General features: G+C 39.9%; 1 protein-coding gene across 2 annotated transcripts in view; it reads left to right on the plus strand.

Annotated features, from left to right (window-relative positions):
- Positions 1-19,054, plus strand: part of ANKRD66 (ankyrin repeat domain 66) — a 28,796-nt gene extending 9,742 nt beyond the window's left edge. Inside the window, exons 1-4 of one of the 2 annotated variants that reach the window (XM_077161992.1) lie at positions 5,901-5,946; positions 11,140-11,314; positions 12,668-12,896; positions 17,973-19,054. In XM_077161992.1, coding sequence (XP_077018107.1) covers positions 11,152-11,314; positions 12,668-12,896; positions 17,973-18,174 — 594 coding nt within the window. In that variant the 5' untranslated portion in view covers positions 5,901-5,946; positions 11,140-11,151 and the 3' untranslated portion in view covers positions 18,175-19,054. Of the gene's footprint in view, positions 1-5,900; positions 5,947-11,139; positions 11,315-12,667; positions 12,897-17,972 lie in introns of those variants that run through there. The other variant, XM_077161991.1, reaches the window with a different exon arrangement.
- The last annotated feature ends 3,679 nt before the right edge of the window (positions 19,055-22,733 follow it).

Here is a 22,733-nt window from a genome sequence, read left to right on the forward strand (position 1 = left end):
TGAAAACATAACAGTTTTGTTTGGTTAAGATGTAAAAATCTAAATCTAGAACAGAAAAGTAAAAAGAGAAAGTGAACAGTCCCTCATAATCCCAACCCCATTGGATAATTATTTAACAATTTGGTATGTATCTCCCAGACACTTTTCTAGATGTGAGTAATGATTAAAAGATCAGAGTCAGACAAAACTGGGTTTGAATGCAACTCTACCTTTATTATCTCAAAGGCATTGAGCAAGTTATATACCCTTTTTAACCCCTCAATTTCCTATCTGTAAAACAGAAATAACGACAACACCAACATTATAGAATCCCATTTGAGTATTAAAAGGGTTGATGAATGTAAAGTATTTAGAACAATGCTTGGCAAGCAGAGGGAGCACTTAGTAAATGTTAGCTATTAGTATAGATGTGTCTCTCTATATAGACACACGTGTATGAGAGAAAGAGGAAAGAAAAGGGGATTGAGGGAGATAAGGGGAGGGAGAGGTGAAGAGAGAGAAAGATTTGAGAACTGAAAGGAGGAAGATAGAAAGGTATTGGTGCCTTGAGTGGCCACCAATCACAGGCAGAGTAGTGAAAGTGGAAAAAATGGATTTTGAAATCTAAAACTTCAGAAGTAAAGCATTTTTAGAAGACTACAGGTCCAGGATGGCCATGCCTATAAGTTTCTGAAATGCAGAGATGGTAAAGGATGTTTTTTTTTCAATATGATTAGCCCATTCCAAAATAATGCCAGGCTTTGCCTTCATTTCTCATTAGCAGTGTCATAATGCCATTTGTGGACTTGGACTACTTAGGGATGCTGAAACCGTGGATGTCATGATTGACCTGTTTATATGCATTCAGTAATTGTATTCTGTGATATGGCTTGCTGTTTTCATTTGCTAAGTGCTGCTGAAATGCAATACAACAGAAATGGAGTGGCTTTTAAATAGGGAATTTATTAAGTTATGAGTTAACAGTTCTAAGGGCATAAAAATGTCCAAACAAAGGCATCCAGAAAAAGATAACTTGATTCAAGGCAGGCCTGTGTCTATCACATGGGAAGGTACATGGCTGGTGTCTACTGGTCTTTGTTCCGGTTCCATTGCTTCCAGATTCTGATGCCAGTGGTTTCCTCTCTAAGTGTCTGTGGGCCTTGACTTAGTTCCTCCTGGACACAACTCTGGGTTCTGACTTGCTTTGCATCTTATGGGAAGGCACATGGTGACATCTACTTGCTCTGCATCTCCAAAGGTCCATGTTTAGGTGTTTGCTCTCTCTGTCAGCACCCCAAGCATCTCCAAATATCTGAATCTCTGTAGGCTCTGAAGCAACTGTGTTTTCTCAAAAATGTCTCCTCTTTTAAAAGACTCCAGCAAACTAATCAGGAACCAGCTTGAATGGGCAGGGTCTCCTCTCCATCTAAGCAAAATGTCACATCCACAATTGGGCATGTCACATCTCTTTAGAATTAATCTAATCAAAAGATTGCACCCACAACTGGGTGTGTCATATTTCAATGGAAACAATCTAATAGAAGTTTCCATCCTATAATATTTAATCAAGATTAAAAGAACAAGGCTTTTTTTCTAGGATACTGTCATGTTTAGGTTCATGTATCAACTTGACTAGGTGGTGGCATCCAGTCATCTGGTCAGGCAAGTGCTGGCCTTTCTGTTGCTGTGAGGATATTTCTTGGACTTAAATCATGATTACGTTGGCTGCATCCAGAACTGGTTGCATTTGTAATCAGCTAAGGGGAGTGTCTTCTGCAATGAGTGGTGCTTAATCTAATCACTGGAAGGCTTTTGAGGAAGATTTAGAAGAGACAATCACCCTTCCTTCTTCAGCTGGCAAGCCTTTCCTGTAGAGTTCATCCAGACACTTCATTGGAGTGGCCAGCTTCACGGCCTGCCCTGTGGAATTTGGACTCTTCACTTCCCACAGTTGTCCATCCAGCCTCTCCTGAGAGTTCATTAAGGAATTTCATCAGAGTTCCCAGCTTGCAGCCTGCCCTACAGACCGTGGACTCTACAGTCCCACAGTTATGTGAGATACTTTTATAAATTTTATATCTATGGATATCTCCTGCTGATTCTGTTTCTCTAGAGAACCCTAGCTGATATAGATACATAACATTTTCAAGCCAGTACAGTTGCCAAACCAGTCTCCAGGTCACTTTTCTCTGCCCAATTCATTGATAACAACTACTTACTGCACAAATACTGACTTAAAATAAGATGTAGGAGGTATTGTGCTAAGTCCAAGACTCCCAGTTTTACACCAGTGGCCCCATGAATCACAGTCACCCAGCTCCTTTATCTAGTTACCAAATTATTGGATTCTAAATCCACAATGTCATCATTTCCTCCTTCCCATTCCTGCTGTTACTATGATAATCAAGGTCCTCAACAGTTCTACCATTGACAATTACAAAATATTTCTTTTGTTCACACAAGTCACACAAGATTCCACACCTGGTTCTGCAGAGTTCATACACATCAATATAGGAGAAATATTGTAAAATACACTGAATATCAGAAGAAAATTTAAATCAGCTTTAATCCCAACATCCAAAGATAACCTCTGCTAACATTTCAAGTACATCCTTTAGTTTTTTCACCATTTAAACAAATACATATATATGTCCTGAAACTATAGGTCATTTTTATAAGATTCTATTTTCATTTAACAGATAATACTAAAATTTTACTAAGCCAATAAATCCACATTTACATCATCAGTTCAAAAGGCTATATTATTAAAAAAAAAAAGCTATATTATATCCCTTCTTAATAGGAACTAGGGTTGTTTGTAATTTTTAGTTTTTTAAATGGCAATTCATTGAATATTCTTACAGTTAAGTCTTTGTGCATATTTTAAATTATTTCTTTGTAATGAAGTTCTAGAAATGTATTTTCTGAGTCAGGGTGTTTTAGTTTGTAAGCTGCCAAAAGGCAATATACCAAAAATGGAATGGCCTTTAAAAAGGGAATTCATTAAGTTGCACGTTTACAGTTCTAAGACTGAAAATGTCCAAACTTAGGCATCTAGATATCTTGGTTCAAGAAAGCCTCTGAATGAGGAACACCTCTGTCGGCTGGGAAGACACATGTCTGGCATCTGCTGGAGTCTCTGTCTGGCTTCTTGTTTCAAACATCTTCCTCAAGGGCGTTTTCCTTTTTCATCTCCAAAGGTCTCTGGGCTCTCTTGGCACTGGTGGCTCTAAAGCTTTTCCCAGAAGAATTCCCTCTTAAAGGGCTCCAGTAAGCAACCCCACCTTGAATGGATAGAGAACATCTCCATGGAAACCATCTAAACAAAAGTTACCACCCACAAACAGGTGTGTCACATCTGCACAGAAACAATCAAAATGATCCCACCCAGCAATATTTACTGAGGATTTAAGAACTTGGTTTTTCTGGGGTATGCAATAGATTCAAACCAGCACACAGGGTATGGACATTTTTCTTGCCTTCTAATTCTCAATCCTCCAACAGTGACCCTCACCCCAGAACACATATTTTGAATTGTGGCGAAATTACTTCTCTTAAACTGATGGACTTATAATTATTCCCCATTCAAAAACTGCTGGTATTTCTCCTTGTACACAGGGAGAAATGCAGTCCAGGTACACTGCCATTCTGAACCTCCAGGATCTGGCCTCAACCTCCTTTTCATTTAGGTCTCACAGGTTCAGTTCACGTTATATTCAACCATTCTGAAGTCCACATTGCGGCACCCCCTTTGCTTGTTGAATTCTCACTGTATTGGTCCAGGTCCTTGTAGGAAGTGTTTGGCAGCCTCAAACCGTATTATTTGATGAGTGTTTAGTAAAGGGACTATTAATGAAAATTAGAGCAGAACTTAGGGAACCCAACAAGGCACAGGGCAGTACCTCTGGGCAAATGACAATAGGGAGTTCTTACTACCCTTAGGCTTGAAGGAACAAGGGGAGAAAGCAATAACTGGGACCAGAGACAGTAACTCTATGAAGAGCCTGTGATCTTTGCAGTAAAACCACAGGATGCAGTCGGGCAGGAAGCCAAGTGGCCAGCTATTCCTACTCCACTCTCTATCACCCTCCAATCTATTGTTGGAGATTGACCAAACCCATCTGGAAGCCAGAGGGCACTGGAGTCCATGGATAATACCTAAGCAGACCAGCTTTCCAGGGTTGAGAAGCGTGGGCTGTGGATCTGCAGGGATAAATGGACGATATCAAGCATATCCCACTTATCCTTTAAGGTCCCTAAATGCTAGGTCTTGAAGTTCTTTCATGCCTGTTTTAGGGCATTTAGCATAATCACAATTACATTGTATTTGTGCAGTAACTTATCTCCCCAACTACGTTAATAACTACTGTTCTAGTTTGCTAGCTGCCAGAATGCAATATACCAGCAATGGAATGGCTTTTAAAAAATGGGAATTTAATAAGTTGTTAGTTTATAGTTCTAAGGCCAAGCAAATGTCCCAATTACAACAGGTCTATAGAAATGTCCAACCAAAGACATCCAGGGAAAGATACCTTGGTTCAAGAAGGCCAGTGAAGTTCAGGGCTTCTCTCTCAGCTGAGAAGGCACATGGCGAACATGGCATCAATGGCTAGCTTCTTCTCCTGGTTTTCGGTTTCATGAAGCTCCCTGGGAGGCGTTTTCCTTTTTCATTTCCAAAGGTCACTGGTTTGTGGACTCTCTGCTTCGTGGTGCTGCAGCATTCTCTGCTCTCTCCGAATCTCCTTCATTCTCCAAAATGTTTCCTCTTTTATAGGACTCCAGAAACTTCTCAAGACCCACCCAAATGGGTGGGGACATGTCGTCATCTAATCCAGTTTAACAACCACTCTTGATTAAATCACATCATCCAGGGAGATGATCTGATTACAGTTTCAAACATACAGTATTGAATAGAGATTATTCTACCTTTATGAAATGAAATTTTAATTAAAACATGGCTTTTCTAGGGGACATACATCTTTTCAAACCAGCACAACTACTTAAAGAGAGTTATGGTTTTTTCCAAAGGATCAGATTTCAAAGTTCAGGAAATATTTGTTTTGAATTTACCCACTAAATAGACTTGCCAAGACAGTTGAACGAGGGACAATAGGCTGACAGGAGATGCTAGAACAGATGAAATGTCTAGACATGGGTCCAAGGGCTGCTGGGTAGAAGGAGTACCAGAAGCTAAGACAATAATAAAGAGCCCTTCTATAGGCCCATCCAAGAGTCAGTATGTGGAAGAGCCACATGGACCCATATTCAGGCTGTGCTGAGAGAAAGAAAAGAGAAAAGGAGGGAAGTAGGAAGAAGGTTGTTTAAACCAGTGTCATCTAAAAGATGGTAGATGCTTAGAGCAACACAGCCAAAATATTAGGCAAGGAGAAAGCACCTAAGGATGTTAGTTGGTGTGGCTTTTTTTTTTCCCTAAAAAAAAGCACCTGTGGCAGGTGCTTTAGAAAATATTTTAGCTAATCTTCTTAATAGCTCTATGAGAAAGATCTTAAAAATTTCTAGGTGAGAAAATAAAAGCTCTGCAAAGTTAAGGAACTTGCATAAGATTCCACACCAGGTTCTGCAGTGAAAGAGAGAACATGGTGGGCTCATGTTCTCTCTCCCACTCCACACAAGTGGTTACTATACTGCCTGTCACCTTCACAATGCAATGTGGGATGCCAAACATTGCATATTTGTTTGTTTGTTTTAATTTTCACTTTTTCTGATAAAATGCTATTTGCAAGAACCTGTTAAGGACCATGCTTGGATTAAAGAAGCAGATGGGAATTGCTGAAGAGTTTCAGTGTGTTACAGAGGTGCCAATCCCCACCCCACAAGCTAGTGATGCTGAAGTTGATTGGCAGGCTTTAATGACGAGGGAGGGGTTAGTTTCTATGGTGAACACAACAAGACTCTGAACAACTAAGACTGACTGCCAACAGAGCCCCTGGGCTTTCAAACAAGATAGTAAGTATCTTTATATTACTTCAGGCTTCAGATATTTCCTACCGTCACAATAGATCATTCTTATGTATTAGTACTTATATTTACTGGCTACTTTGTAAATTAGCTGAGACATCTCTACCGGAAAGACAGGAAACCAAGTGTATGAAACCAAGTTTATAAGAATGCATGTGAAGGAAACTTTGCCAAATTTCAATGTTCAGTGGTATGATAGGGCACTGTATATGTTTTATGTAAATAAACTTTGTTTTTAGGTAGCCTCAATTAATAGCCTCATTTATTTTTAGACAATTTTAATGAGCTATAATTCCCGATAGTTATATATGTAGACATTTAATTTTAGAATATTTCATCACCCCTAAAAGAAATCCTGAACTCATTAGTAGTTACCTCCAACCCCACCAGCATCCTAGCTCTAGGCAACCACTAATCAATATTCTGTGTCTACAGGTTTCCTTGTTCCAGACATTTCACATAAATGGAATCATACAATATAGAGTCTTTTGTGACTGCCTTCTTTTATTTAGCATATTTTCAGGATTCATCCATGTGATAGCATGCATCAGTACTTCATTCTTTTTATTGCCAATTAAATTGTATGGATATAAATTGTATGGATATACCATATTTTATTTATCCATTGTTGATGGACATTTGGGTTGCTTCCACTTTTTTGCTATTTTGAATCATGCTACTATGAACATGTGTGTACAAGTTTTTATTTGGTAGTTGTTTTCATTTCTCTTGGAGAAATTGCTGGGTGATATGGTGACTCTGTAACCTTTTGAGGAATTGTCAAATTGTTTTCCAAAATGGCTCATCCTTTTACATTTCTACCAGCATTTTTTTCCACAATCTTACCAATACTTGTTAGTGTCTTTTTTATGTCACTCTAGTGGGTGGAAAGTGGTCCCATTGTGACTTTAATCTGTATTTCTCTGATGTGATAATTGATGTTGAGCTTTTTATTACCCCCCTCTGCTTATTGGCGATTTGTATAGCTTCTTTTGGAGAAATGTATGTTTGGATTGTTGACCCATTTTTAAAACTGGGTTGTCTTTTTGTTGTTGAGTTGTGAGAGTTCTTTATACATTTCAGATACAGGTTCCTTATCATTTACATGACTTGCAAATATTTTCTCCTATTGTGTGGCTTGCCTTTTCATTTTCTTGATGATATTGTTCACAACACAAAAGTTTTCCATTTTAATGAAATCCAATTTATCTATTTTTTTCTTTTGTTGCTTGTATTTTTAGTTTCATGTCTTATAAGCCATTGCCTAACTCAAGGCCATGAAGATTTACTCCTATGAAAAACCTTAGGAGTTTTATAGTTTTAGGTCTTATATTTAAATGTGATCCATTTTGAGTTAATTTTTGGTGTGTGGCAGAGGCCCAACTTCATTCTTTTTTATCTAGTTATCCCAGCATCATTTGTTGAAGGGACTACACTTTTACAGTGAATTGTCCTGGTACCTTGTTGAAAATCATTTCACTTTAAATGTGAAAGTTTGTTTCTGGGCTCTCAATTCTGTTTCCTTACATTTTCACTTGCATTTTTAGGATCAGCTTGTCAATTTCTCTGCAAATAAATTTAACTGTCCATTTAACACTTTCACTTGAATTTACAACTCATCTGGTAGAATATCCTTGAACTGAGCTCAAATGTGGAAGAGATGGTTGGTTAACATATAAACCTGTATGAAGTTTTATTGAAAGGCAAACAGAGGCTTCCAGACACCTGTTCCAAAAGTGGCTTGATTTTTAGTGACACCTACAGATTAGAAACACTCCTTTTGCTTCTTAAAGATCAAATACTCCAGTTTCACACACACACAAAAATCAACCTATTTTTAATTTAATCAATAAAGCTATTGATTTTTTCAATAGCTTCACTATTACCTAACATAAGCATTGAGCACCTACTTCATGCAAAATGGCATAACCTTTGTCCTGTACACCCACAAATTCTGATTCACTTTATCTGAGCTGAGATCCAGGCATCTATAGATTTTTTTAATCCACAGGTGCTTTTCATTTAGTCCCATAGTTGAGAACAACTGTTGCACCTTTACTGCCTTTACATCAGTTTTCCAATCTTCCCCCCTGCCAGTCTATGCCCTGCCTTATAGCCAAAGATACATTGTTACTCAATGTGTCATTGTTACTCAACTTGTCCTCTATGAACTAGGAACTACTCTGGGGACTTGCTACAAATGCAGGTCTCATCCACTCCCCCCCCCCCATCAAACAATTGAATCAGAATCTGCATTTTATCAAGATCTCCAGATGATTTGTAAACAACATAGGCTCATGAAAAAATGACCCACAGCTCAAATCTGGCTTGCCCTCTGTTTTGGTAGCCCCTGACGCCACTCCAATGGGCTAGCACTATATGCCTTAAACACCAAACCCAGATGTTCCTGTCCACCCCTTCTGCCCCCTCTGCTCCCAGCCTCGCCACTGTCCAGGGCCCTCTGGTTACCATCTACACACTGGGGACTCTACTATTGACAGCTGCCAGGAAACAAGCTGTGGACGCTCTGTCTGGGAGTCGGAGACGGGCGAGTTGCCTCTCCTTTGGCCAGCTGTCATCTTGGGCGGGGCTCTGCATGGGGAGAGAGGCATGCACTGAAATCAGGGTGGTACTCGGCAGGAAGTGAAATTCACCATCCTGGCCAGGTCCCTACTCCTCAAACCGGTAGCTCTTGCCAGGAGAGTGTCCTCAGCAAAGGTGTACATGGCACAAAGTGTGCCCTGGGCAAAGTGGGCAGGGCAGAGCAGGAGTGTTTTTCTCTTCTTATATATAAATGTCTATATGATGGCCTCGATTTTGCTTCATGGCCTGCAAAACCTGGAATATTTATTATCTAGCCTTTCACAGAAAAAGTCTGCTTGATAATTAAAGTTGGGACTAATCGCACTTCACAAAATGGACTTCCCAGGCCCCGCCACCTGCAGTTGTGCCCCAGTGACTAGACATCCTTTCTGGACCCACTTAGCTCTTACTTTCAGAGAAAACTTCCCAGATTTGGCAAATGATCCTTTCTCTCTACTTCCAGAGAATCACCACCCTCAAGGCACTTGAGAGTTCGTATATTAATTATGTTACTTACTTCTTTGTCTGTCCCACCTTGGGGCTGATCTCACATTTCCACCTGCTTTAACTCCCCTGGAGGGCTCACTGTAGCACAGACTGTGGACTCCCATTTCCAGATTCTGATTCGGTGGGTCTGAATTGGGGCTGACAAATTCGAGGTGATGCTGCTGCTGCTGGGTCATACTTTGTATGGTCTACTCCAACTCCTTCTTGAGATCTCAACTTAAATGTTGCGATCAGAGAAACAGTCCCAAAGATCCCATCTAAAGTGGTTCTTTCATACTCTTTATTTCTTTCTCATTCCTTTATTTGTTGATATCTGCAGGGCTCAAACATTTTTTTCTTTACATGGGCAGGCACTGGGAAATGAACCCGGGTCTCCGCCATGGCAGGTGAGAACTCCACCCCCGAGCCACCATTGCCTCCCCAGTCTCAAACTTTTTGATCTTGAAACAATTTACACTCTTAAAAGTTATTGCGAACCCCAGAGAACTTTTGTTTTTGTGGGTTATAGCTACTGATATTCACCCTACTAGAAATTAAAACTGAGAAAAAATGTTAATTTTTTTGCAAATACCATTAATGAAGCTATTACACACAAAAAAATAACATTTTATGAAAAATATTTTCCAAAAAAAGTGTGAGAAAAAATATTATTTTGCTTTTTGGGGGGAGGTGGGGTAAATCTCTTTATTGCCTGGCTTAACAGAAGATAGCTGGATTCTTATATCTGCCTCTGTATTTAGTTTAGTATTCTGTTTAAAGTATATGAAGAAAAATTTGACCTCATACATATATAAAGCTGGAAAAGAAGAGTATTGTAATAGCCTTTTCAAATAATTGTGGATTTTCTTCTTTGTTACCAAAACTGGACTCATTTCTTAAAGCTGGAAAGTGGAATCTGAAATGATGCAAATGTACCTTTCAAACACTGTTTCATTATAGTCCAATGGTGTATCTCTTTACCCATGCATGTGTTTGTTACAGCATCCATTCATCATCTGGTAGATAGTGGTTCATCAATTATGCAGATTTCCAAATTTGACACTTTTCATTTTACAATATTTAAAACTCATCTTGATTAAATTATGTGTTCAAAGGTGAAGATTTAATAAAACAATCCTTACTGCTTCTTTAAGCATGTTTCTGCGAAACTGGTATTTTAGTTACTTTTTGCTGTGAGGGTGTGGTGTGGCAGCATACTATCACTAGAATCCAGTTGGATGTCACTGCACTGATTTGTGCTAAGACACCAACGCTTTTCCCCATCATTGCCTTTACAACGTCGAGGCAGTTGTCAACAAAGTAAACAAAGACTATAGTATCAATGTTATAACAAAAAGAATTTTGATCTCATGGACCCACTGAAAGGGTCTCAGGGACCTCTAGGAGTCTGTAGACTGTAGTTCAAGAACTGCTGATTTATAGCCTAATATTAGCATTAATAACAGTTTGTCGCTATTTTATTTGCATGTTTCCATCTTGTTCATCTCTCTGGCTGGTATAGCAACAGTATGTAATTTCTATGGAGCATCTGCTCTGAATCCATATATAAAGTTTATATATGGATTGTCATTTTATCCTCGCAACAATGTTCACAGATTAGATTTATTCTACAGTGAGAAAGTTAAGGCACAGAATTACACAACTAACTCAAGGTCATACTACTGGCACTTTGGAGTAATAGGAGGAAATGCTGGAAAGTGGCTTGGGGCCAAGTACTAGTCCTCAATGCCAGCCCATGAGTTGAGACATAGTCCTGCAGGCAGTGGGGAGACATCACTATAATTTTTGTCAGGGACTGGCATGCACTAAATGCAGTAGCTGAGATTCAAACATACACTTAAACAGACATTAGGCACATTAGGCAACTCCCAGAACAAATTCATGAGGCAGGAGAGAAAGTCAACAGCACAGAAATATATAGAATCATCTGCTATATTCTATAATCTTTTGCTTTATTCTATATATGCATAGACTATATATTCTATTATTTATAGAATATACATATATATTATATAATCATTTGCTTTATTCTAAAAATGTATAGAATAAAGAGTTGTAGGAAATTTCTTAAATGGCATGTCCCTCCTGCAGTTGCTTTCTGCCATGGAATTGACCAGAATTGCAGACATGACAAAGCTCCACCAAGCTGTGGCCGCAGGGGACAACAATTTAGTGAAAAAGATTTTAAAGAAAGGTCTCTGTGACCCAAACTACAAGGATGTGGACTGGAATGATCGGACCCCACTTCACTGGGCTGCACTCAAAGGTGAGTGGCAATGCCTGGGTACAATCCTTGCCTTTGAGTCTGCCATTCATGAGGTTGTTAGTTATCAGTAGGCTGTGCGAGGTTGTGCAAAGACCGTGTCTTTGGAGTCACATGGGCCTGTGTTCTAAGCCTGGAACCACCGTGCTCCAGTTTAGCTCCTTAAGCATGTTATTTAACCTCTTGGTGGCTTAATTTATTCATCTATAGAATGGGCACAGTGGTGGTATTCTGGAGTTCTGTGATGAGGATTCAGTAAGATAATGGGTGTACAATGCCTAGCACATAGTCTACTCTCAGTGTATTTTGGTCCTCTGCCCTCCCATCCACGAACAGGAATGGAGCCCCATGTAGTAGGACAGGGTTTTTGTCTTGCCCATTACTGTTACCATTGTGTTCCCTCTGCCTAACCATGGCTTAATTGTAGGCTTAAAGGAGGATAGAGGCAAAAACTCAGCCACAAGATAGTGCAATAGACAAATTTGCTTTGTAAAAATTTGTTTTGGGTGCACAGGTCGTTCAGTGGTAGAATGCTCATCTTCCATGTGAGACACCCAGGTTGGATTCCCAGACCATGCACCTAAAAAAAACTTTTTGTTTTTACTCCTGTGTAGAGAATGGGTTGACAGGAAGTGAGGCTAGCTGCAGCGAAAGCTGTTGGGGGCTTTTTGCAGAAATCTAAGTATAAAATTCTGTTGCTTGTACTGAAACACCTTTTATGAGCATTTCTGTGTGCTGGACTTGTGCTGTGTGCTTTATGTCTGTGATTTCATTTGAACGTCACAAAAATTCAGTGAGGTATGTGGCAATATCCTTAACTTACAAATGAGGAAATGAGACTCAGACATTTGTTTTTTTGTCCAAGTGTCCCATTAGTAAGTAATATTGCCACATCTATCTGACTGGAAAGCTTGTGCTCTTAACCTGTGCCACAGTGTTAATGGGACTTTAAATGTTTATTTTTGAAATTAGCACTGACACTGCCAAAGGCAGAGTTACCCTTATCAGTGCTAGAAGAGGTATGTATAGTGTGACTTGGAAGAGAAAGAAAGATTCCCAAGTGGGCCTGAGGGAATGGACAGGCCAGGGGAGTGTCCAGGAAGAAGCTCAGAGAAGATGTGGGGGTGTCTCAGGCCCCAGGTTGAAGCAAGGTCCATGGGTAGGGGAGGATGGGAGAATGAGTGCCTGGCAGGGAGAGGGAGGAGATGGGAAAGAGGAGGGGATGATGATAGGAAACAAGGAACCTCAGAGGCAATCTCTTCTCCTTCTTTGTGTTAGCTAGCCTGGCCCTGGTTTCAGGCCAGCGGAGACATTTTTTTATCTTAATCTCATCCTGTTTTTTCTCTGTAATCTCAGGACAAATGGAGGCCATGCACCTCTTGATAGAACACGGAGCCAGGCCCTGCCTGGTAACTGATGTGGGCTGGACTCCAGCTCATTTTGCAGCTGAGTCAGGCCACCTGAACATGCTCAAAGCTCTGCATGGGTTGCACGCCGCCATCGATGCCCCTGACTTCTTTGGAGACACACCAAAGAGGATTGCCCAGATCTATGGGCACAAAGCCTGTGTGGCATTCCTGGAGAAGTAAGTGTGGCATTCCTGGAGAACTAAGTAAGGAAGTTCATTTCTTTCTCTCCTAGTCAGGGCCAAGAAACAAGAGCCTGTGACCAGGGTCTTTGCCGACACAGTGGTTTCAGATCAAGGGCTGTGAAAATGAAATGAGGAAATGCAGTCAGATGACTTCTCTTTGAGTTATCCTGATTAATTTTTTACTGAAATGACTAATTTGGTGGAAAACTATATTGGCCCTTTGTTTTAGATTATACAAAAATTACCTCAAATAAGGGAGGTTGAACACCAAATTCAAGAATGAGACATGAATACCTGTAAGGTATTCAAACTTTAAAATGAGACAGGTAAATTAAGCTATCATCAGTAAGGACCCTTGTATCTTTTAAAATCTTTTATTCACAGGCAGTGCAAAGGTGGTTCAGTGCCATGTGGGAGATCAGGGTTCGATTCCCGGACCATGCACCACAAAAAAAAAAAAAAAAAAGTGAAAAAAAACCCTCTTTTACTCATCTATGAATCCCACTTGAACACACACACAAGTACCAAAGATGAGAGATTTTCTAGCATTTGCTCATTAATGCATTCAGCCAGATGGTCAATCGGTGGTATTTGATTCAAGTACCAATTATGTACATAATAGTCACAGCTCTGAGAGGGATGGAAATAAAATCTAAGAGTTTAGGATCTGGTTGGGTCCATAAGTAATCTGTACAAGAAAGAGCAGAGTAGCAGAGTGAAAGCAGCATTGGTTGGAAACCAAAATGGTTTACACAGACAGATAAATAACAAATAGAAATACAGAGGCTGGGTATTGGTGTGTGTGTGTGGGGGGGGTGACAGTGAAATGCTCTCTTAAGATCTTGGAAACAAAGTTAACAACAGAAAGTTAAATTATTAAAGTTTTTGCTTATGATGAGATTAGTTATCTGTAAGAGTGATCAAAGAGACCCTATCTTAATGGTAATGTCTCATGTTAGAAATATTCAAAATGATATTTCTCAAATATCCTCAAATCAAAGTGATTTTTGGAGCAGAGAGGCAGAATCTTGAGTCCTGACTGCAAGACTCTTTCTTCTCCCGAATTCCTGCCGTCACCCCCTAAATTCAATTACCTTCACCCACACTGGGCCTCAGCATCAGTAGACAATTTTCTCTGAACTCTTAAACTCTAACATAAGACTATGTGACTGCAGATCCCTTTATTTATAGTGTTACTTCTGGATCATTACACAGGTCTTTGAATGCATCAAGACATCTACTTATTGAGCTTCTTTTTCCCTCCCAATCTATCTCCTGCCTGAAGGATTCACTATTTCCCCCCTGCCATCTGGACACCAGGATATGCAACTTCTTCTATGTTCTTCCTACTATTCTCAACTTTCCAACCCTTTGTCCTTCCATAGCACAGACCCTACAGTTTCCGACTTGGATCAGTTTTCTGTCTTTGCCACTTGTGTGCCTGTCCTGCTAGAGACAGTCCCACAAATAAGTAGATGGGTACTTTCTAGCCTCAGCTGAACCTTAGAAAAACTCGTGTCTCTCTTCCCGTCACACTCCCTCACTGACAACTTCACGTTTTAATCACACCTTAGCCCTCAGAGCACATGTCTTCAACTTCCATGAGAAAATTGAAGCCCTTGGGTACATATTTTCCAACTACCTACATCAACAATTCTATGCAACTTTATCTATTCAACATTGCATTCCTATTCTCCTCCTGTGAAAAGCATAATCCCCTTGCATGGACTTTGATCCCATCCGCTCTCCCACAAGAGCATCTTTCCTTTATTTTTTTATTGCATCTTTCACTCTGTGTCCTGTGGTTGCAGTTTTTTCTATTCCTTCCTGTCACTTCCCTTTGGACTATGAACATGTTCAGTAGCTTTTATTAAACAAGATTTAAAAAAGGACATCCCTCCCCTGAGGCCTCTATGGCTTTGGCTGTGTCTTTCTGCTTCCCTACACATCTAAGCTACTTGGGAGTTGAGCTACATAATTGTTTCTGCTCTCTCACCTCCCAACATTGTACTGAATTAACTCTCACTGAAGTTATCAGTGATTTCCTGGTTGCTAAATTAATATCTGCTTCTCAGTCCAATTCTCTCCTCTACTTTATTTGGCCTTAAACACTCCTGACACCCTTCTCCATTGCTTTCTCTGGTTCTACTCTCCTCAAGTTCTCCTTGCATCTCTTTGACCATTTCTTCTCCTTATCTTTTCTAAACTCCTATTCTTAGCTCTCCTTTACTGACTTTATCAGAGTATCTCATCCTGTCTCTGACCGGTAGGTGGATGAACATGATATATAGCCTCAGCATAAACAACGTGGAGAAGGAGTGGTTTCCCGTGATAGTGGGGAGTGCCATTTCCAGGAAAGTAGGGAGACAGTGCTGAGCAGAAAAAAACAACGAAGATCAACAACACCATGTGTGAATCATTTCTACTCATCAGCATCTCCCTCTAAGAACTTCCCTTTTGGCTTAGGATATAGAGAAGAGAATCTGGATTGAGGAGAAATTAATCTGGATTTTGAAAGCTCACGAAGACCTAGCTAATGGATGAAGGAGGAAAGTTGTTGAATTTGGGCCGAAGGCTCCAAGTTGGAAATGCGTGCAGATTGTGTGTGTGCCTGAGGAGGTGGAGGGGTGAGAGTGGCTTGGCTGAGTAGACTGTTCATGCTGGGGAGAAGTGGAGGGTCAGCTGGGCAAGCAGATGAGATGAATTCATCAGGAGACTGAGAAGATGAAGTAGATGCTTTAGCAAAGACACTCATGGTAGAGGATGTGGCAGCAGTGGTACAGAACAGGTAGGATCGGACTATAGCAAAGGAGATTAAGGCATTTTTAAGAAATGATTCTTGTGAATACACTTCTGGGCTAAGATGATGATGGTGATGCTGGAAAAGAAAGGATATAAGAGAATTTCAAAAGAAGCCTATACAGTATTTGATAACTTTCTGAATATCTTAGATCTTTGTGGATCCATTCTATTTTTCTTTCAGTCTTTATAAGTAGTAAATCACTCATTCAAAACATACATATATTTAATTAATGTTTTTGAACTGCACTATGTGGATGGGATTGAACTACATACCAGAAAAATAAATTATAATGATACAGAGCTAGACATCAAAAAGTTTCCCATCTGGGAGAAGACATAACTTGTTGACCTAAATAACTTTAATACAAGATAGAAAGTGGCAAGCACCAAAGAGCAGGACAGAGGAACATCACATAGTCTGAGGATTAACAGCCCCTTCCAGTTTTTTTGGCAGTGACAGGGGTGGTGAAGGAGAAGTAGGTTTGCTGTCCTCTGAATGAACTGTGCTTTTTTTTTAATTCATTAATTAATTTATTAAAAAAATTTAACAACAAACGAACTAAAACATTAACATGTGATCATTCCATTCTACATATATAATCAGTAATTCACAATATCATCACTTAGTTGCATATTCATCATTTCTTAGAACATTTGCATCAATTCAGAAAAAGAAATAAAAAGACAACAGAAAAAGAAATAAAACGAAAACAAACAAAAAAAAGATTATACATACCATACCCCTTACCCCTCTCTTTCATTGATCACTAGCATTTCAAACTGAATTTATTTTCACATTTGTTCCCCTTATTATTTATTTTTATTCCATATGTTCTACTCATCTGTTGACAAGGTAGATAAAAGGAGCATCAGACACAAGGTTTTCACAGTGACACAGTCACATTGTGAAAACTATATCATTATACAATCATCTTCAAGAAACATGGCTACTGGAACACAGCTCTACATTTTCAAGCAGTTCCCTCCAGCCTCTCCATTACATCTTGGATAACAAGGTGATATCTACTTAATGAGTAAGATTAACTTCCAGGATAACCTCTCGGCTCTGTTTGGAATCTCTCAGCCATTGACACTTCTTTGTCTCATTTCACTCTTCCCCTTTTTGGTTGAGAAGGTTTTCTCTATCCTTGATGCTGAGTCTCAGCTCATAAAGGGTTTTTCTCAATCCCTTGATGCTGAGTCCCAGCTCATTCTAGGATTTCTGTCCCACGTTGCCAGGAAGATCCACACCCCTGGGAGTCATGTCCCACATAGACAGGGGAAGGATAGTGAGTTTGCTTGTTGTGTTGGCTGGAGAGAAAGGCTACATCTGAGCCACAAAAGAGGTTCGTTTGGGGGTGACTCTTAGGCCTAAATTTTAAGTAGACTTGACCTATCCTTTGCGGGGTTAAGTTTAATGTGAACAAACCCCAAGACTGGGGGCTCAGCCTATAGCTTTGGTTGTCTACACTGCTTGTGAGAATTCAACTTTGAATGTGCTTTTTATAATACTTTACACTTAAAATGTTTTTTGTTTTTTTGTTTGCTTGTTTGCTTGCTTGCTTGTTTTGCTCTGCTTGTATCATTCCTTTCCTCTCAGATTCCATTTGTTCTCATATTACTTCAAATTTTACCTCCGTGAAGTGTTTTCAGAAATGTCACTAAGCAAGTCACTCACTCATCTTTGGACTCATAAGTGTGCTTCCCAGTGTCCGTGTGTGTGATGATCTACCTGTCATCATCTACTACCACCTATCCATCTATCGCTCTGTCTGTAACTATCTGTTCTTTATGTAATCAATCTATGTATACACTATGTATGTGATTATGAGTGATTTTTATTTTCTTATATGCCACCTTACTTTTAACTTTTATATGGTAAACATGCAACACTTCTATAATTAGAAAAATACAATTCAAAAATAAATGAAGGAGAGCAGCCATCCCAGTAACACGCGGATTGCTCTATAGATGTGAGCATTTTAAGAACGAGTGGCATCTTCCTGCTAAGTGCCTCACGGTCTATGATTCTATTAACGTTTCATTCAAGTCACATCATCTTTCTCCACCTCCTAGTAGCTCCTTAAGTGTCTGAGAGCTCCCTGAATGTACACTTGCAAATCGTCAAACTTGGCCTTCTTCCTTCTCCACGGAGCTGCTGAATTGCCCATGCTGTGTTTAGAAAGGAAAAGGGGCAGATTCCAAAGACCAAAGCCTAAAGGGATCATTGGCTCCGTGCACTTAGAATCCCCTCTGACTTCTTTCCAGGGCTGAGCTCGAGTGCCAGGAGCACCGCCGCGCCGCCCACCGGAGGGGGCTGCCGCTGGATCAGTGGGACGAAGACTGGGACTCCAAGAAAAGGGAGCTGGAGCGATCTCTTCCTGTCCCTGGTCAAAAGAATAAGAAGAAAAAGAATAAGAAGTCTGGACGCCTCACCTGGTTCAGTAATACCGAGGACAGGAGACTGTGAGAAGGAAAACTACAGAGAAGGCGGAGCCTCTGTAAGGGAGCCCGAGGAAATTGAAGCTGTTTTTGCTGGCAGGCGAATTTCTCTGGCACCACATTAGAGGTTGTTAGGAGTGTGTGGGCCTGGACCATGACCCAGCAGGCTTCTCCCAATAGTTCATGATCTGTCAGTTTCCATCTAGAAGACTTGGCTGGGTGTTCTCTTTCAAAGGCTATTGCCTTCTTGCTAATACCTGCCCTCCACAAGAATTACCAGGAAGGGAGAAATATCAGCTGCTTCATTTTGTCATCAGCAATTTGCGATGACAGTATCTTCTCAGTGCCAGATTCGTTTAAATAATAAGGAAACTTGATTTTTTTCAATTAAAAAAAGGTAATGGCAAAATCTCAAAAATCTCCAGCATATTCAGTTCAGTCAACCCCCAAAATATTTATTGTCACATAGACCAAGCAAAGAGATGAACAAATGTACTCACAAGTTGCCAGCTATTTTTTTTCTTTTGTATCTGATAGAGACTCCAATCCCATTGCCTTCATTATAAATTATCATTTTCTACAAAGGGGGAGCTGTTTGGGCATGGGACCCCAGGTCAATGAGAAATCACTGGAAACCTTGACATGGATGGATTTCATTCCATATAACTAATAAGAAACCATAAAGTAATGGAAAATGTGATGGCAGGCCAACTTTTTCAACTGTAAATTTTATGAACTCTAAATGCAGATCGGGTATTTCCAAAGAAAATTTAGCATCCAAATTGAGATGAGCTGTAATGATAATGTAAACTACAAATTAGAGTTTGAAGACAGTACACAAAATAATGTAAACTATCTCATTAATAATATTTAATCTTGACTACATGTTGAAACGATAATGTTTTGGACATTGGGTTAAATAAAATATATTAAAATGAATTTATCTCTTTTCACTTTTTAAGACGTGTGGTTACTAGAAAGTTTAAAATCACAAATATGGCTTATATTTTTTGCTATTGGGCAGCACAACACATAGGCCTCCATCAGGGGACTGGTCTAGTGCATTTCACTTTAATTGGCTACTCCACATTCTAGGTTTACTAACTTCTCTGCCTAAAACATGTCTTTGACCACCTAACATCTATATTACACATTCTTCAATTAACGCTTGTGTTAATACAGGCCATATCTGGTCTGATCTTTCTAACATTAAAAAATGCTTGAACATCTTGTAGGAAATGGGTGTGGCTACAAAAGATACCTTTTTTAGTGTTTGCCCCTGACCATCAGTTCCCTTTCTCTATGCTCTCTAGTTCACAGGCATGGTTCCTGGTTGTCCTGTTTGTCCAGATCCTCAGTGACTGGAAGATAGTTTACTTAAGCTTGGCCAATAAGATCCTTCTCCTGGGAACCTGGAACGAAAGTGGTCCAGTAGCATATAATTTCAGAAGCATGAACTGGCTAATTCTTCACTGGGGATGAGGATGTATAGAGATATGTTCTACAAAGAGAGAGAGAAGACTGAGGCAAAAGATGGAGAAAGAGAGAAAGATGACAATTTTCTCAGTTTTTGTTTTTCTTTCTGTGTTAGTTAGATTCAGTTGTCAACTTGGCCAGGTGAGCATACCTAATCTTGTTGCTGCGGACATAAGCCAACAGTACGTGAACCTCATCTGTTGCCAATTACATCTGCAGTCGGCTAGGAGGCGTGTCTGCTGCAATGAGTGACATTGACTTAATTGGCTGGTGCGTAAATGAGAGAACGCAATGTAGCACAGCCAAGCAGCTTGGCATTCCTCATCTCAGCACTTGCAGCTCAGCCCAGGCCTTTGGAGATGCAGAAAGAAGTCACCCCGGGGAAAGTTGTTGGAACCCAGGGGCCTGGAGAGAAGACCAGCAGAGACCATCCTGTGCCTTCCACGTAAGAAAGAACCTTAGTGGAAAGTTAGCTGCCTTTCCTCTGAAGAACCAACAAAATAAAATCCCCTTTTATTAAAAGCCAATCCATCTCTGGTGTGATGCATTCGGGCAGCTAGCAAACTAGAACACTTTCCTTACTCAGGGGTCTGTGAAATGCTACTTTCATAATAAAATTTCATCTTTGCTTACAATATATTGAATTGATATTTTCCACTTATATCCAGTCTTTCCTAATAAGTATGGTGTTTTAAGATCATGGGTTTATGAGCCAAGCAGACTTATACAGGTAAAATTATCCTTTCTTCATGGGGTTGCTGTGAGATGATACAGACATTGGTACCTTTTAACTGGCCCATGCAATAATACTAGACAAGTGAGCTCAGTTTCCCCCTGAGAGTCACAAAGGGGTCCAGGAATAATGCCCTTTAAGAGTCAGTTGAGGCTCTCCATTGTCCAATCCATATATCCATTGTCATGTTTTACAGCATGCATAATAGCCTGTCTTCTATTTTCCGAGCAAATGTGGACCAAATTGTGATACATAAAGTGTCTTTAGGGTCACTTACCACATCTCTGACCCCATGTGGACCAAATTGTGATACCTAAAGTGTCTTTAGGGTCACTTACCACATTTATGACCCCATGGTCATCCAATGTACTTAGTGTGCCTTCTTTTCATACTTAATCTCTTTGAGACATTAGGGGCATAATGTATTTTTCCCCTAGTATAAGTATAGTAAATGAGAATAACAGGAAGAAGACACTAAAATAACTTCCTGTATGAAGAATTTGTTGCATGCAGGACTCTGTTCTAAGCCTTTAAATGTATTATATCTAATCTGCATGACAGACCTACAAGGCAGGTCTCATTATCCACAAATGACATCACAAGCGCAAGCTCTGAGAGGTTGAATGACTTTCCTTAAGCCACCTGGCTGATGTTGGAACAAAGGTGTAAGATTTTAAAGACTTGTAAGAACTTTAAAGCCTGCCTGCATTTGGATGGAACTCTAACCCTTCAGGCTATGGGGACTTTGGAAAGGTTGCTTAACCTCTCTTGTTTCCCCAATGTAGACTGAATTTAGTCACGGTGCAACTAAGCTAAAGGGTGTGATGAGAATTAAATGAGATGGTGTATCTCAAGTAGTTATTGCAACATCCCCCACAGGTAAGGGATCAGTAAACATCAGTTGTTATTATTTTCACCCTCCAGTGTCCCAGATACATAACAAAGAAGAATGACTCATGTAAAAGCAGTAGCGTCAATCCAGAGGAGGAGATTTGGGGGATAAAGTACTCTCTGAAGGCCATCAATCCCTTGAATGACGATGCATCTATTTTCTTGCCCCTGAGGTTGAGCTCTCAGCCAAGCAGTCCTCATTGCTCAGGCCACTTCACAGTAAGCATGGGCTCATCCTTCACGAAATGCATGAGTGGTAGATGAACTTACCACCCTCACAGCGCTGTGCTCGTCAGTCCATTTCTAGCCCAAATTGGGCTTGTGAGGCCCAATTGAGCATATGCAGCAGATGGAGAGTCTGACCTTTGGAGTGCTCATAGTTCCTCCCACCCTCATGGGTGGGCAGTAACTAGCTATACCTGTCATAAGAGGCAGGGTAGTACATGCCTAGCAAGACAGTGGAAGAGGAGAGAGACCATTCTGGGTTTGACTCAGCAGGGAAATAGTAAGTATTTTGAAATGGGAGCACTCACCTTTAAAACAAGAGGCTCTCCAAGATTGCATCCAATTCTAATATAAAGTAAATTTGGGACTCTTAGATCTACACTAAGAAACCAAGATAAAGCAGGATGTTGTCTCAGATTAATTCAAATCAGGCATTCAATCTAGATATTGAAATTCAGATGTTCACTTTTGCTGGATTCATTAGTTTTGGACCTATACAAAACCCTGAACTTACTAAGGAAATGAAAAGCAAAGAATTTTTGTCATTAGGGAAGATCTAAAGCAAGCAGAATTTTTCCTTCCTTCCTTTCTTTTTTGCCATTCATCAGATTTTTCAATAGAGCTCATTTTTTTGTGTCTAACTCTATGCTTGACTTGAGAATCAAAAGATTTGAGTAGACTGTGCATTTCTGAGGGTACTTGATTCACCTTTGGAAACCTGTTGACTGTATGAATAATCATAAATGTTTACTAAAAGAAAGTGAAATAAGCTGCAGTCAAAATACTGGAAGACATCTTTGTCTTGAGTTTATAGATGAGGAATGGAAGCCTCTCCAATAGCAATATTGATCACAACATGAAGAAATTCTCTGATTCTTCATTTTATCTCTGAGCATAATTACCAGAGAGGCTTAATAAGTGTTCTGTTTGGGGAGGGAGGGGCCCTGTTGAACATTATGAAATTTAAAGGGCAGAATCAAGATTAGAACCCAAAGCTTTTGACTGTTGGTTCAGAGTTACGTCCAATATACCAAAAGAATAAATAACAATGTGCACTTTCGATGTCCCTCATCATAGCAGTTTGGTTTTTATTTTGGCCTATGACTATCTGAATTATATAGATATGCTCTCTTGGCCATGAAAGAATTTTGGGTCTCATTGATAAAACTCAATGATTACTGAACAGATCGTACCAACAGTATCATAGAGCAGAACATTCAGAGGGCGTCTTCATGAAATGAAAGCAAAACTAGTTAGAAAAG

The sequence above is a fragment of the Tamandua tetradactyla genome, chromosome 5 (assembly GCF_023851605.1).
Source record: "Tamandua tetradactyla isolate mTamTet1 chromosome 5, mTamTet1.pri, whole genome shotgun sequence".
Classification (NCBI taxonomy): Eukaryota; Metazoa; Chordata; class Mammalia; order Pilosa; family Myrmecophagidae; genus Tamandua; species Tamandua tetradactyla.